General features: G+C 36.6%; 1 protein-coding gene across 1 annotated transcript in view; it reads right to left on the reverse strand.

Moving 5' to 3' along the window:
* SPAG1 (sperm associated antigen 1) overlaps positions 1-17928 on the reverse strand; it is a 102032-nt gene that overhangs the window by 40475 nt on the left and 43629 nt on the right. Inside the window, exon 10 of the mRNA XM_057532176.1 lies at positions 17188-17344. Within this exon, the coding sequence (XP_057388159.1) occupies positions 17188-17344 (157 nt within the window). The remainder of the gene's footprint in view (positions 1-17187; positions 17345-17928) is intronic.

The raw sequence follows: 17928 nt of genomic DNA on the forward strand, positions 1-17928 counted from the left end.
TATACCCAGAAGTGGGATGGCTGGATCATATGGTAGTTCTACTTTTTAATTTTTTGAGGAACCTCCATACGTTTTCCATAGTGGTTATATTCCCACCAATAGTGTACAAGAGTTCCCTTTTCTCCATATCCTTGCTGACACTTGTGATCTCTTATCTTCTTGTTGATGGCCATTCAAATAGGTGTGAGGTGATATCTCACTGTGGTTTTGCTTTGCATTTCCCTGATAATTAGTGATGTTGAGCACCTTTTCATGTACCTGTTGGCCATATAAATGTCTTCTCTGGAAAAATGTCTATTGAGTTCCTCTGCCCATTCTTTAATCAAAAATGATCATATTAGTCATTAACCCACTTGTTTCTCAACATACGTTCAACCTCTGATAAGAGTTCTTAGTACAGCGTCAGCACAAGAGTGGATAAACACCAAATTATATCTGTTTCTTTGACAGTGTAGCCCAGTGATATTCAGCCTGGGTTTTATAGAACCTGTACTTCCTTAGTTGGTATCTAATAACCATGTTTAAGAGATAGACTTTGGAATCTCACAGATTTGGGGCCACATCCTAACCATATGACTTATAACCTGTGCAAATGTGGCAAATAACCTTTCTAACCTTCTGTTTCCTAATCTATAAAAGTATGGATAATTATAGCTTCCTTGAGGATTAAGTGAAATAATATAAGTAAAGCACTTTCACAGTTCTTCAAGTGTGCTAATTGTTTAAAAAAAAAAAAAAGTAATGAGAAGAGCAATTCCTGTCAAGATGGAGTAAACATAATCCACCCTGTCTCTCACACTGAATACAACTAAAAACCTGGGACAGAATTCATGGAGCAGTTATATGAGGACACTGAAGAGTAAATGGTAGCAGGCTGATTGGGGAAAGGAACTAGAATTGGAAATACCCCCCAAACAGCAGTGAGTTTCTCATTTTTCTTTCCTCTGATATCTCCTAGCCTGGGTTAAAGTCAGTTTAAAACCCAAAACTGTGCACTGGGTATGGAGAAAAAGAGCTTTAGGAGATCCCCTTTATTATTTATCTTAAGAAAAAAAAAAAAGATAGTTGGCCCCTATGGGGAAATTCCCTATTTCTTTTTGTTTGTTTGTTTTGTTTTTCCTTTCTCTCCAATCCCAGCTCCCAGGCAATCCTTCAGCAGCTGCAGTGGCAGTAGCAGCCAAGTAGATAGCTAAAACTTTGAGGGAGAGGAACTCTTATCTCTGGTCAGAGAAACTGTGGTCCCAAAGATATCACCATTGCTTTTTTTTCCTCTTTCTGTCCTCTTGCTGCTCAGTACTGGAGGCACATAGTCATGGGAAGTGTACAGTAGAATTAAAGTGTGGCTTTCTAGCCAAAGGAAGAGGAAGGAAAACCTCTGGGATCCCAAAAGAGTAGGGAAGAATCACAGAGAGGAGGGAACTTAAGAAAATAATTGCATAAAATTGTAACTGAAATGAGCTTACCCACCAGGTGATCCATATGCATAAATCTGACCTTAAACATCCTACCAAAAACTTTGAGAAGTGAATTCCAGGGGAAACCATTACCCAGGCCCCAGTTGGTCCTGGGGTGGGACAGATCCAAATAGTGCTGCAAAGGTTTTGAAACTAAACTGACATTAGAACCATAGTCCATGGAAGTCAGGTAGGAGAACTGTTACCCAAAACTAACCAGATTGATCAACTGCTTTAAAATAAAAGTTCCCCATCAGATTTAAACAAAACTGGAAATCACATATAATAATATTAAAAATTGCTAATATACAGTACAAAATTCCTTACAAGTGAAGAAGAAAGAAAATCTCAACATGTGGCAAAGAAAAGGGCAATTAAGTAATACTAAACCCTGGATAACCAGATGTTATGAATTCTCAAACGAAGACTTTAAAGTGGCAATACTAACCATGCTCCAAGAAATAAAGGCAAACACTCTTAAAATGAATAGAAAGATTAAAAAGTTTTGCTGTAAAATAGAAGATTTCAAAAAAAAAGAACCAAATGAAAACATTACAATGGAAAAATACAATAACCAAGATAAAAAAATTCACCAAATGGCTACAATAATACAATTGAGATGAGAGGAAAAGGTCAGTGAACTTGAATATATAGATCAAAAGAAATTTTTCAGTCTTAACAAGAGACAGGAAAAATAACAGGGGGAAAAAAAGAACAGAGCCTCAAAGTCTTGTAGGACAATACCAAAATACCAAATGGTCTAACAATTATGTCATAATAGTCCCAGTAGGAAAGGAAAAATAGTGTTGTCCAGAAAAAAATTTGAAGAAATTAGGGCAGACAACTTCACAAATGTGGCAATGACATGAACTTATAGATTCAAGAATCTCAGCATACCCCAAAAGGATAAATTCAAAGAAATGCACATCAAGACATATCATAATCAAACTGCTAAAAAATAAAAACAAAGGGAAAAGTCTTGAAAGCATCCAGAGGAAAAACAATGCATCAAATATAGGGGAACAACAATTTGAATAACAATGGATTTCTCATCAGAATCATGAAGGATAGAAGGCAGCAGGGCAAAATGTTTAAAACGCTGAAAGAAAGAACTGTCAAACCATAATTCTATATCCTGCAAAAATATCCTTCAGAAATGAAGGTGAAATAAAGACATCCTCAGTGAAGGAAAACTAAGAGAATTCATCTCTAGCAGACATTCTTTAAAAGAAATGCTAAAGGAAATACTTCATATGTAAAGGAAATGATAGCAGGAAGAAACTTGTACCATTAGGAATGAAGGAAGAACAATAGAAATGATAAATATCTGAGTAAATAAAAGACTGTTTTTTTCTCCTCTTAAATTCTTTAAAAAATGTAGAGAGGTTGAAAGCAGAAAGCATAACATTGTCTAATGGGGTTTCCAATGAATGTAGATATAACACATATGATAACTACAACATAAAGACAGTGGATAAAGGGACTGATTTGGTGGTAAGATTTTTTTTTTCCTACATTCCACTGGAAGTGGTAAAATATTAATTCTAAGTAAAATGTGGAAAGTTAAGTATGTATATATAAATTCCTAGTGGGGCCACTAAAATAATGTACAAAGAAATATAGTAAAAAACACAATCAATATATTAAAATGTAAAACTAAACAATATTTAAATAACCCAAAAGAAGGTATAAAAGAAAAAAAGTTGAACAAAAAACAGAGGGAAGAAACAGAAAAACAAATAATACAATGTTAGACCTACTACAAACATCATTAATTGTAACTGGTGTACATATACCAGTTATAAGACAAGAGTTAGTAAGATTAAAAACAAGACCCAACTATTTACTGCCTAATAGAAAACCACCTTAATTATATAGGTAGGTTAAAGTAAAAGCCTAGGAAAATATACACTGTGAAAATATTAATCCAAAGAGAGCTGAAATAGCTATATTACTGTCAGACAAAGCAGACTTAAAAGCAAGTAAAATTACCAAAGATAGAGAAACATTATATAATGATAAAAGGATCAACTGACCAACAAGTCACAGAAATCCTAAACGTGAATCTTTCTAACAACAGAGCCTCAAAACACATGAAGCAAAAACTGGTAGAACTAAAAAGAGAAATGTACAAATCCACAACTGTAGACAACAATACTCCTCAATAAGGAATATAAAAGTAAGGAATATAACAAGTAAACAAAATCAGCAAGGATAAAGAACTAACTAAGCAGCACCATCAACCAATTAATTTAATTGACATTTATAAAACATGCCACCAAAAAACAGCAGAATACCATTCTTTTCAAGTGTACATGGAATATTCATCAAGAAATAATATAGCCTATGTCATAAAAAAAAGCCTCAACAAATTTGAAAGTAATAATGTAACACAAAGTGTATTCTCTGACCTTAACAGAGGTAAACTTTATGTTTTCTTATTTTTATTTTTTTTATTTCCATTCTTTTTAAATTTTTTTTATTAAAAAAAAAATTTTAACATCTTTATTGGAGTATAACTGCTTTACAATGGTGTGTTAGTTTCTACTGTATAACACGGAGGTAAACTTTAAATCAACAACAGAAAGATTACTGATGTCTCAAAAATTAGGAAATTAAATATGCCATATGGGTCAAAGAGGGAGCCTTGAAGGAAATTAGAAAATATTTCCAATTGAATGACAATGAGAATACAACATATCAAAATGTATGGGATGCAGCTAATGCCACACTTAGAAGAAAGCATAGCATCAAATGCTTATGTTAGGGAAAAAAGTTTCAAATCAACATTCTAAGCTTCCATTTGAGAAACTATCTTAGAGAAAGAGGAGAAAAATAAACCCATAACAAACAAAAAGAAGGAAATGATAAAGAGCAGAAATCAATGAAACTGAAAAAGATAAAAAAGCAGAGAAGGGAGGAGACCTTCAAGATGGCGAAAGAGTAAGACGTAGAGATCACCTTCCTCCCCACAAATACATCAGAAATACATCTACATGTGGAACAACTCCTACAGAACACCTACTGAATGCTGGCAGAAGACCTCAGACCTCCCAAAAGGCAAGGAACTCCCCCACGTACCTGGGTAGGGCAAAAGAAAAAAGAAAAAACAGAGACAAAAAATAGGGATGGGACCTGCACCAGTGGGAGGGAGCTGTGAAGGAGGAAAAGTTCCACACACTAGGAAGCCCCTTCGTTGGCGGAGACTGCGGGTGGTGGAGCAGGGGAGCTTCGGAGCCACGGAGGAGAGTGCAGCAACGGGTGCGGAGGGCAAAGGGGAGAGATTCCCAGAGGATCAGTGCCAACCAGCACTCACCAGCTGGAGAGGCTTGTCTGCTCACCCGCCGGGATGGGTGGGGGCTGGGAGCTGAGGGTCCTGCTTCGGAGGTCAGATCCCAGGGAGAGGACTGGGGTTGGCAGCGTGAACACAGCCGGAAGGGGGCTAGTGCGCCACAGCTAGCCGGGAGGGAGTCTGGGGGGAAAAGTATGGAGCTGCCGAAGAGGCAAGAGACTTTTTCTTGCCTTGTTTCATGGTGCACAAGGAGAGGGGATTCAGAGCACCGCCGAAACAAGCTCCAGAGACGGGCGTGAGCCGCGGCTATCAGCGCGGACCAAGGAGATGGGCATGAGACGCTAAGGCTGCTGCTGCAGCCAACAAGAATCCTGTGTGCAAGCACAGGTCACTATCCACACCTCCCCTCCCAGAAGCCTGTGCAGCCCGCCACTGCCAGGGTCCCGTGATCCAGGGACAACTTCCCCAGGGGAACACACAGCATGACTCAGGCTGTTGCAACATCATGCCGGCCTCTGCCACCACAGAATTGCACCGCATTCCATACCCCTCCATTCCACTGGCCTGAGTGAGCCAGAGCCCCCTAATCAGCTGCTCCTTTAACCCTGTCCTGTCTGAGCAAAGAACAGGTGCCCTCAGGCGACCTACATGGAGAGGCGGAGCCAAGTCCAAAGCTGAACCCCAGGAGCTATGCGAACAAAGAAGAGAAAGGGAAATCTCTCCCAGCAGCCTCAGGAGCAGTGGATTAAATCTGCACAATCAACTTGATGGACCCTGAATCTGTGGAATACCTGAATAGACAACGAATCATCCCAAATTGAGGCAGTGGACTTTGGGAGCAACAATATATATGTATTTTTCCTTTTTCTCTTTTTGTGAGTGTGTATGTGTATGCTTCTGTGTGTAATTTTGTCTGTACAGCTTTGCTTTTACCATTTGTCCTAGGGTTCCAACTGCCCTTTTTTTTTTTTAAACTATGGTTTTTAGTGCTTCTTATCATTGGTGGATTTTTTTCTGGTTTGGGTGCTCTCTTCTTTCTTTCTTTGCTTCTTTTTTTTCTTTTTTTACTTTTTAATTGTTTTTTATTTTTAATAATTATTTTTTATTTTAACAACTTTATTTTATTTTACTTTATTTTATTTTATTTTTTTCTTTCCTTTATTCTCCCTTTTATCCTGAGCCGTGTGGATGACAGGATCTTGGTGCTCCAGCCGTGTGTCAGGCCTGTGCCTCTGAGGTGGGAGAGCCGAGTTCAGGACATTGGTCCACCAGAGACCTCCCAGCTCCACGTAATATCAAATGGCAAAAATCACCCAGAGATCTCTATCTCAGCGCCAAGACCCAGCTCCACTCAACGACCAGCAAACTCCAGTGCTGGACACCCTATGCCAAGAAACTAGCAAGATGGAACACAACCCCACCCACTAGCAGAAAGGCTGCCTAAAATCATAATAAGGTCACAGACACTCCAAAACACACCACCAGATGTGGAACTGCACACTAGAAAGACAAGATCCAGCCTCATCCACCAGAACACAGGCACCAGTCCCCTCCACCAGGAAGCCTACACAACCCACTGAACCAGCCTTAGCCACTGAGGGCAGACACCAAAAACAACGGGAATTACGAACCAGCAGCCTGCAAAAAGGAGACCTCAAACACAGTAAGTTAAGCAAAATGAGAAGACAGAGAAACACACAGCAGATGAAGGAGCAAGGTAAAAACCCACCACACCAAACAAATGAAGAAGAAGTAGGCAGTATACCTGAAAAAGAATTCAGAGTAATGATACTAAAGATGATCCAAAATATTGGAAATAGAATGGAGAAAATATAAGAAACGTTTAATACGGACCTAGAAGAACCAAAGAGCAAACAAACAATGATGAACAACACAATAAATGAAATTAAAAAGTCTCTAGAAGGAATCAATAACAGAACAACGGAGGCAGAAGAATGGATAAGTCACATGGAAGATAAAAGAGTGGAAATAACTACTTCAGAGCAGAATAAAGAAAAAAAGAATGAAAAGAATTGAGGACAGTCTCAGAGACCTGTGGGACAACATTAAACACACCAACATTCGAATTATAGGGGTCCCAGAAGAACAAGAGAAAAGAAAACGACTGAGAAAATATTTGAAGACATTATAGTTGAAAACTTCCCTAACATGGGAAAGGAAAAGTTAATCAAGTCCAGGGAGCGCAGAGAATCCCATACAGGCTAAATCCAAGGAGAAACAGGCCAAGACGCATATTAATCAAACTATCAAAAATTAAATACAAAGGAAAAATATTAAAAGCAACAAATAACATACAAGGGAATCCCCATAAGGTTAACCGCTGATCTTTCAGCAGAAACTCTGCAAGCCAGAAGGCAGTGACAGCACATATTTAAAGTGATGAAAGGGAAAAACCTACAGTCAAGATTACTCTACCCAGCAAGGATCTCATTCAGATTTGATGGAGCAATTAAAATCTTTGCAGACAAACAAAAGCTAAGAGAATTCAGCACCACCAAACCAGCTTTACGACAAATGCTCAAGGAACTTCTCTAGGCAGGAAACACAGGAGAAAGGAAACACCTACAATAACAAACGCAAAAATTCAGAAAATGATAATAGGAACATACATATCGATAATTACCTTAAATGTAAATGGATTAAATGCTCCAACCAAAAAACATAGACTGGCTGAATGCATACAAAAACAAGACCCGTACATATGCTGTCTACACGAGACCCACTTCAGACCTAGGGACACATACAGACTGAAAGGGGATGGAAAAAGATATTCCATGCAAATGGAAATCAAAAGAAAGCTGGAGTAGCAATTCTGATATCAGACAAAATAGACTTTAAAATAAAGACTATTACAAGAGACAAAGAAGGACACTACATAATGATCAAGGGCTCAATCCAAGAAGATATAACAATTGTAAATATTTATGCACCCAACATAGGAGCACCTCAATACATAAGGCAAATACTAACAGCCATAAAAGGGGAAATTGACAGTAAAACAATCATAGTAGGGGACTTTACCACCCCTCTTTCACCAATGGACAGATCATCCAAAATGAAACTAAATAAAGAAACACAAGCTTTAAATGATACATTAAACAAGATGGACTTAATTGATATTTATAGGACATTCTATCCAAAAACAACAGAATACACTTTCTTCTCAAGTGCTCATGGAACATTCTCCAGGATAGATCATATCTTGGGTCACAAATCAAGCCTTGGTAAATTTAAGAATACTGAAATCGTATCAAGTATCTTTTCCGACCACAACGCTATGAAACTAGATATCGATTACAGGAAAAAATCTGTAAAAAATACAAACACATGGAGGCTAAACAATACACTACTTAATAACCAAGAGATCACTGAATAAATCAAAGAGGAAATCAAAAAATACCTAGAAACAAATGACAATGAAAACACAACGACACTAAACCTATGGGAGGCAGCAAAATCAGTACTAAGAGGGAAGTTTATAGCAATACAATACTACCTTAAGAAACAAGAAACATCTCAAATGAACCTAACTTTACACCTAAAGCAATTAAAGAAAGAAGAACATAAAAACCCCAAAGTTAGCAGAAGGAAAGAAATCATAAAGATCAGATCAGAAATAAATGAAAAAGAAATGAAGGAAACTATAGCAAAGATCAATAAAACTAAAAGCTGGTTCTTTGATAGACAAAATTGATAAACCAGACTCATCTAGAAAAAAAGGGAGAAGACTCAAATCGATAGAATTAGAAATGAAAAAGAAGTAACAACTGACACTGCAGAAATACAAAGGATCATGAGAGATTACTACAAGCAACTATATGCCAATAAAATGGACAACCTGGAAGAAATGGACAAATTCTTAGAAAAGCACAACCTTCTGAGACTGAACCAGGAAGAAATAGAAAATAAAAACAGACCAATCACAAGCACTGAAATTGAAACTGTGATTAAAAATCTTCCCACAAACAAAAGCCCAGGACCACATGGCTTCACAGGAAAATTCTATCAAACATTTAGAGAAGAGCTAACACCTATCCTTCTCAAACTCTTCCAAAATATAGCAGAAGGAGGAACACTCCCAAACTCATTCTATGAGGCCACCATCACCCTGTAACCAAAACCAGACAAAGATGTCACAAAGAAAGAAAACTACAGGCCAATGTCACTGATGAACATAGATGCAAAAATCCTCAACAAAATACTAGCAAACAGAATCCAACAGCACATTAAAAGGATCATACACCATGATCAAGTGGGGTTATCCCAGGAATGCAAGGATTCTTCTATATATGCAAATCAATCAATGTGATACACCATATTAACAAATTGAAGGAGAAAAACCATGTGATCATCTCTATAGATGCAGAAAAAGCTTTCGACAAAATTCAACACCCATTTATGATAAAAACCCTCCAGAAAGTAGGCACAGAGGGAACTTATCTCAACATAATAAAGGCCATACATGACAAACACAGAGCCAACGTCGTCCTCAATGGTGAAAAACTGAAACCATTTCCACTAAGATCAGGAACAAGGACAAGGTTGCCCACTCTCACCACTATTATTCAACATAGTTTTGGAAGTTTTAGCCACGGCAATCAGAGAAGAAAAAGAAATAAAAGGAATCCAAATCAGAAAAGCAGAAGTAAAGCTGTCACTGTTTGCAGATGACATGATACTATACATAGAGAATCCTAAAGATGCTACCAGAAAACTGCTAGAGCTAATCGATGAATTTGGTAAAGTAGCAGGATACAAAATTAATGCACAGAAATCTCTTGCATTGCTATACACTAATGATGAAAAATCTGAAAGAGAAATTAAGGAAACACTCCCATTTGCCATGGCAACAAGAGAATAAAATACCTAGGAATAAACCTACTTAAGGAGACAAAAGACCTGTATGCAGAAAACTATAAGACACTGATGAAAGAAATTAAAGATGATACAAATATATGGAGAGATATACCATGTTCTTGGATTGGAAGAATCAACATTGTGAAAATGACTATACTACCAAAGCAATCTACAGATTCAATGCGATCCCTATCAAACTACCACTGGCATTTTTCACAGAAACAGAATAAAAAATTGCACAATTTGTATGGAAACACAAAGACCCCAAATAGCCAAAGCAATTTTTTTTAATTTATTTATTTATGGCTGTGTTGGGTCTTCGTTTCTGTGCGAGGGCTTTCTCTAGTTGCGGCAAGTGGGGACCACTCTTCATCGCAGTGCACGGGCCTCTCATTATCGCGGCCTCTCTTGTTGTGGATCACAGGCTCCAGACGCGCAGGCTCAGTAATTGTGGCTCACGGGCCCAGCTGCTCTGCGGCATGTGGGATCTTCCCAGACCAGGGCTCGAACCCGTGTCTCCTGCATTGGCAGGCAGATTCTCAACCACTGCGCCACCAGGGAAGCCCAGCCAAAGCAATTTTGAGAAAGAAAAACGGAGCTGGAGGAATCAGGCCCCTGGACTTCAAACTATACTACAAAGCTACAGTAATCAAGACAGTATGGTACTGGCACAAAAACAGAAATATAGATCCATGGAACAGGATAGAAAGCCCAGAGATAAACCCACACACATATGGTCACCTTATCTTTCATCAAGGAGGAAGAATATACAATGGAGAAAAGATAGCCTCTTCAATAAGTGGTGCTGGGAAACTGGACAGCTACACATAAAAAAAAAAAAAATGAAATTAGAACACTCCCTAACACCATACACAAAAATAAACTCAAAATGGATTAAAGACCTAAATGTAAGGCCAGACAGTATAAAACTCTTAGAGGAAAACACAGGCCGAACACTCTATGACATAAATCACAGCAAGATCCTTTTGACCCACCTCCTAGAGAAATGGAAATAAAAACAAAAATAAACAGATAGGGCCTAATGAAAATTAAAAGCTTTTGCACAGGAAAGGAAACCATAAACAAGAGGAAAAGACAACCCTCAGAATGGGAGAAAATATTTGCAAATGAAGCAACTGACAAACGATTAATCTCCAAAATTTACAAGCAGCTCATGCAGCTCAATATCAAAAAAACAAACAACCCAATCCAAAAATGGGCAGAAGACCTAGATAGACATTTCTCCAAAGAAGATATACAGATTTCTAACAAACACATGAAAGAATGCTCAACATCATTAATCATTAGAGAAATGCAAATCAAAACTACAATGTGGTATCATATCACCTCACACCAGTCAGAATGGCCATCATCGAAAAATCTAGAAACAACAAATGCTGGAGAGGGTGTGGAGAAAATGGAACCCTCTTGCACTGTTGGTGGGAATGTAAATTGATACAGCCACTATGGAGAACAGTATAGAGGTTCCTTAAAAAACTAAAAATAGAACTACCATACGACACAGCAATCCCACTACTGGGCATATACCCTGAGAAAACCGTAATTCAAAAAGAGTCATGTACTACAATGTTCATTGCAGCTCTATTTACAATAGCCAGGACATGGAGGCAACCTAAATGTCCATCGACAGATGAATGGATAAAGAAGATGTGGCACATATATACAATGGAATATTACTCAGTCATAAAAAGAAACAAAATTGAGTTATTTGTAGTGAGGTGGATGGACCTAGAGTCTGTCATATAGAGTGAAGCAAGTCAGAAAGAGAAAAACAAATACCGTATGCTAACACATATATATGGAACCTAGAAAAAAAAAAAAAAAAAGGTTATGAAGAACCTAGTGGCAGGACAGGAATAAAGATGCAGCCCTACTAGAGAATGGATTTGAGGACATGGGGGTGGGGGAAGGGTAAGCTGGGACAAAGTGAGAGAGTGGCATGGACATATATACACTACCAAATATAAAATCGATAGCTACTGGGAAGTAGCTGCATAGCACAGGGAGATCAACTCGGTGCTTTGTGACCACCTAGAGGGGTGGGCTAGGGAGGGTGGGAGGGAGACGCAAGAGGGAAGAGATATGCGGATATATGTATATGTATAGCTGATTCACTGTGTTATAAAGCAGAAACTAACACACCTTTGTAAAGCAATTATACTCCAATAAAGATGTTAAAAAAAAAAGCAGAGAATATTCAATGAAACATTTGAAAAAATCAATAACATTGATAAACCTCAAACCAGAATGACAAACAAAAAAGAGAGAAAACACAAATCACCAGTATCAGGAAGAGAGGATATCACTACAGATCAATCAGGCATTAAAGCTATAATAAGGGAGTACTATGAACTGTGCTTATAAATTCAACAATCTGGATGAAATGGACCAATTTCTTGAAACTACTAAACTTAGGATTCACCCAAGAAAAAAACAGATAACCTAAACCGTTTTATGTCTATTAAAGAAATTAAATTTGTAATTTTAAATCTTTCACAAAAGAACCTCCAGGCCCAGATGATTTCACTGGCAAATTCTACCAAATTTTTAAAGAAGTAATATCAATTCTACACAATCTCTTCCAGAAAATAGAAGTGGTGGAAGCACATCCCAGCTTCCCAACTTTTCTGACGTTGCCATTACCCTGATACCAAAACCAGACATGTACAGTACAAAAAAAAAGAAAAACTATAGTCCAATTTATCTCATGAACATAGACGCAAAAATCCTCAACAAGATAATAACAGACAAAATCCAGTAATATATGAAAAGAATAATACATGATGATCGATGGGGTTTATCCCACGAATTCAAGGCTAGCTCAACTTCTGAAAATCAATCAACATAATCCAATATACTAACAGATTACAGAAGAAAAACCACATGATCAAATCAATTGCTGCAGAAAAAGTATTTGAAAAGTTCACATCAATTTGAGATAAAAAGTCGCAGTCATGTAGAAATAGAAAGTTACTTCCTTAATTTGATGAAGCCCATCTCTCAAAAACCCACAGTTAACAGAAAACTTAATGATGGAAGACTGAATGCTTGCCCTCTAAGATTAAGAACAAAGCTCATGGATGTTCACTCTCACCATTTTTATTCAACACCGTAGCCCTTAGCCAGTGCAATAAAGTAAGAAAAAGAAAGAAAAGAGGTATAGATTGGAAATTTAAAAAATAAAACTGTTCTTATCTGCAGACCATGTAATTGTCTATGAAAAAAATTCCAAGGAGTCTACAAAAAGCATCCTGGAACTTATCAGTGAGTTAGCAAGACTGCAAGATACAAGGTCAACATATTTTTTAAAATAAATGATATTTTTATATTCTAGCAATGAACAATTCAATTTTCAATTTTCTGAAATTAAAAAAATATTCTTTACAATAGCTCCAAAAAATTTAAATACTTAAGTATAAATTTGTCAAAGTATGTGCAGTATCTGTGTGCTGCAAACTTAAAAAACACTAATGAAATAAATCAAAGAAGACCTAAATAAGTGGAGAGATATACCATGTTCATGGATTGGAAAAATCCATATAGTTACAATGTCATTTCTTCCCTAAATTGATCTATAAATTCAATGCAGTTCCAATCAAATTCCCAGCATGACTTTTTTTAGGTATGAAAGAACTGATTTAACTACCTCATATTTGCTGTCCAATTATACTCTACTATATACTATAGTGATATACAGTGGGAAATTCCTTGTGTTTTGCAGTGAGTAGAAATATAGATTTTAGTAATATAACAAACAGGCTTGTGGTAAAATAGTCATCAAATGTATGTGACTGTTAAGTGATTTTATGTAATAAAGGAATATACCTGAATATTAAGAGAAATAGGAGAAATGCAGCCTGTGAAAAATAAAATATAATTGAAAAAACCCTGATTTTAAAACTATGTGAAAGGCAAAGTAACTAGAATAGCCAAACTATTTTGAAAAAGAAAAATAAAGCTTTAGGAATCACACTACCTGATTTTAAGACTTACTATAAAACTACAGCACTCAAGACAGTGTGGTATTGACAAAGGGACAGACACATAGGTCAGTGGAAAAGAACTGAACCCAGAGTTAGATTCTATTGGCTACACAAATATGGCCAATTGATTTTTTTTTTACAAAGGTGCAAAGGCAGTTCAAAGGAGTAATGATAGTTTTCATCAAATGGTTTTGGAACAATTGGACATCCATATGCAAAAAAGTGAAACTCAATCTAATCCTCACACTTCATAGAAAAATTAACTCAGTATGGCTAAGTGAAATAAGTCAGACAGAGAAAGATAAACACCATATGATCTCATTTATATGTGGAATCTAAAAAGAAAAACCAAACCGAGCTCATAGAGAACAGATTGATAGTTGCCAGAGGTGTATCTGTGTGTGTGTGTTTCTGTGTGTGTGTGTGTACATGTGCACACGTGTGCAATGGGTTAAGGGAGTCAAAAGGCACAAACTTCCAGTTATAAAATAAGTAAGTCATGGGGATGTAATGTACAGCATAGTGACTACAGTTAATAATACTCTATTATATATCTGAAAGTTTCTAAAGGAGATCTTAAAAGTTCTCATCACAAGAAAAAAAATTTTTTAACTATGTATGCTGATGGTTGTTAACTAGACTTATTGTGGTGATTACTTCATAATATATACAACTATTGAATCATGTTGTACACATGAAACTAATAGAATGTTATATGTCAATTATATCTCAATAAAAAAATTAACTCAGAATGGTATATAAGTGTAAAACATAAAACTATGGAACTTTTAAAGGAAAACATAGGAGAAAATCCTCATGATTTTAGCTTAGTCAAAGCATTAAGATATGACACCAAATCACCAGTCCATTAAAAAATTTTGATAAACTGGACTCTAACCAAACTAACACCCTTTTTTCTGTGAAAGACACTGATAAAAGAATGAGAAAAAACAAACTACAAATATGGAAAAAATATTTGCAGATCTCATATCTAACAAAGGACTTGTATCAAAAATATAAAAAGAACTCTCAAAATTCAACAGTAAGAAAGCAACAACCCAACTTTAAAAACTGGTGGAATAATTTCAACAGATAGTTTACCAAAAGTGATATAGACATGGCAAATAAGCACATGAAAAAATGTTCAACATCACTTGCCATTAGTAAAATGCAAATTAAAACCACAGTGAGAAACCACTATACACCTAATAAAATGGCTAAAAAAAATTTTTAAATAAAATACCAAATGCTGGCAAGAATGTGAAGCAGCTAGAACTCTCATGTGTTGCTAATGGGAATGAAAAATGGTACCGCCATTCTGGAAAAACAGTCTGGAGATTTTTTATAAAGTTAAACATACACTTCCCATATGACCCAGCAGTCCCACTCCTGGTATTTACCCCAGAGAAATGAAAACGTATGTTCACCCAAAAACCTGTGCATGAATATTAATAGCAGCTCTATTCATAAATACCAAATACTGGAAAAAACCGAAATGTCCTTGAACAAATGAAAGGATAAACAAGCTGCAGTATATCCATATAATGGTGTATTACTCAGTAATAAAAAAGAATAAATCAAAGATACATGCAACTACATGAATGAATCTCAGTGACATTATGCTAAGTGAAGGAAGCTAGTCTCAAAAGGTTATATACTCTCTGATTCCATTTATATGACATTCTGGAAAAGGTGAAACTACAGGAACAGAGAATAGATCAACGGCTACCAAGGCTTGGGGTGAGGGAAGGGTTTGGCTAAAAGGAGGTGTTCTTTTTTGCTTTCCTTTTAGCCAACAATTTGTGATAAAATTGTTCTGGATCCTGACAGTGGTGGTTGTTACATGAAATTATACACGTGTTAGAACTGTATACCAAAAAGTCCATTTTTACTATACGTAAATTTTAAAAAATAATTTAAAAATAGTAGCAATTGATACAGTTTATATTATATCTTGTTCCAGATAAGATTTTAAATGATTTCCTTTAATTGTAAGATGCTTGGCTAATTATCTGAAGCTAAATATAAACATAAGAAAAACATTTGCTCCCAGAACTTGCTTAAAGGTGAGCCTCAATCGGGACTTCTCTAGGTGGCGCAGTGGTTAAGAATCCACCTGCCAATGCAGGGGACCCGGGTTCAATCCCCGGTCCGGGAAGATCCCATATGCCGTGGAGCAGCTAAGCCCGTGCGCTGCAACTACTGAGCCTGCACTCTGGAGCCTGCGAGCCACAATTACTGAGCCCGCATGCCACAACTACTGAAGCCCGCGCGCCTAGAGCCCGTGCTTGGCAACAAGAGAAGTCGACGCAATGAGAAGCCCATGCACCGCAACAAAAGAGGAGCCCCCGCTTGCCGCAACTAAAGAAAGCCCGCATGCAGCAACGAACACCCAACAGAGCCAAAAATAAATAAATAAATAAATAAATAAATTCAAGGAAAAAAAGGTGAGCCTCAATCCTTGAAAAGCTGCTTACCTTAAATTCTCCTTTTTATCCCTTTGATGCTCTCACTTTCTTTTCCATCTTTCTTGGGTGCTCTACTCTGCCTCCTCATCTCTCTCCCCCTTCTTTTCTGTGCTTTTGTCTTTATCCTAGCTTAACTGATTATATTTTAAGCTGATGTATATATTTTACACTATATATTTTGCCACGAAAAAATAAAAACTTATACTCCTTGTTCTTTCTTTAAAGTTGAATGACTTGAACATTTTATATTTCTCTAAATTAAAATATTCTGTCAAATTACTTAAAGTTGATTTTTACCTGTGAATGATTTTCAAAGCTGACATTTCCCCCTCAGCTGCTCAGGGGCTCTCAAGAAAAAAGAAAAACTTTTCCCCCCTGGTCAAATGAAAAGGCAGATTTTTTTCCCCTTAAAGTTGATGTAATTTTCATTGTCTCATATTATGAAGATTAAACTTTATATAGTCTAGATTCTTTTTTTTTAAATTACATCAAAAGTGAAATTGCATATTTTTAAAAAATTTCTTTGACAGGCACGCATAGCTACAGGGCATTCCAACAGTGCATTCATGTTTAGGCAAACAACCCCTTTGAAGCCAACATATTTGTTTGACCAAGTAGCTATATATAAAACAATCATCTAAGAGATGGACATAAGGTTAACTTGCAAATGGTTGGTGTCACAGAGGCAGCCATTTGTGTTTAAAGGTGATAATCAGGAATTAAATTGAGCACTAGAAAAGATGTCAGATTATGAAGAAAAATGGGTTTGGGAGATTGTATTAAGAAAAAGATTTTAACCAGACTTATCGTGGTGATAATTTCACAATATATACAAATATTGAATCATTACATTTTACACCTGAAACTAACATAATGTTATGTCAATTATACCACAATAAGAAAAGAAAAGAAAAAGAAATGAACTGTATTAAGAAAAAGATGAAGGAAAAACCTGCTTGTGTACTTACAAGGTAAAGGCTAGAAAAATTTGGTAGACTAAGAATTTCTGTACGAATAGAAAATTTGAGCCAGCTCATCATATAAGAAGATAGGGGTTTTTTTGCATAAACCAAAGAGAAAAGATGTCTTACTCTTATCTCCAATGCCATCATGTTTTCTTCCACTGTCCTTTTCATTTTCATCTTCTGAGTTTTCTACTTCCTGAATAACCATCCTTTTCCCTTTGGTTTGAGTCTCAGATGCAGGTTCAGAATTTTTCAGATCTCTTTCAACCTCTAACAAAGTTTTCTGAAACATAATCGCCACATTAAAGAAAAAATTTTCCTTTAGTAAAAAAAAAATAACCATTCTTGCAGGTTATATGAAGATATTAAAAATATGAAGATATTAAAAAGTGAATAAAGATAACTAAGATAAAGCTTCTTATGGTGGTCTTTATTTTTCTTTTCAAACAACTTCACTGCTTTTTCTGATTAGAACTATACATGTCCACTGTAAAAAACTTAAAGCATAACAAGTGTAAAAGAAGGATGAAGAGTTTTACTGAGCTCTGACCGCCACAGCAACAGTCAGCTCTACCCACCACCAGAGCCTCCCATCAAGCCTCTTAGATAGCCTCAACCACCAGAGGGCAGACAACAGAAGCAAGAAAAACTACAATCCTGCAGCCTGTGGTCCAAAAACCACAGTTACAGAAAGACAGAGAAGATGAAAAGGCAGAGGGCTATGTACCAGATGAAGGAACAAGAAAAAACCCCAGAAAAACAACTAAATGAAGTGGAGATAGGCAACCTTCCAGAAAAAGAATTCAGAATAATGATAGTGAAGATGATCCAGGACCTCGGAATAAGAATGGAGGCAAAGATTGAGAA

Source organism: Balaenoptera acutorostrata, chromosome 17 (genome assembly GCF_949987535.1).
Source record: "Balaenoptera acutorostrata chromosome 17, mBalAcu1.1, whole genome shotgun sequence".
NCBI lineage: Eukaryota > Metazoa > Chordata > Mammalia > Artiodactyla > Balaenopteridae > Balaenoptera > Balaenoptera acutorostrata.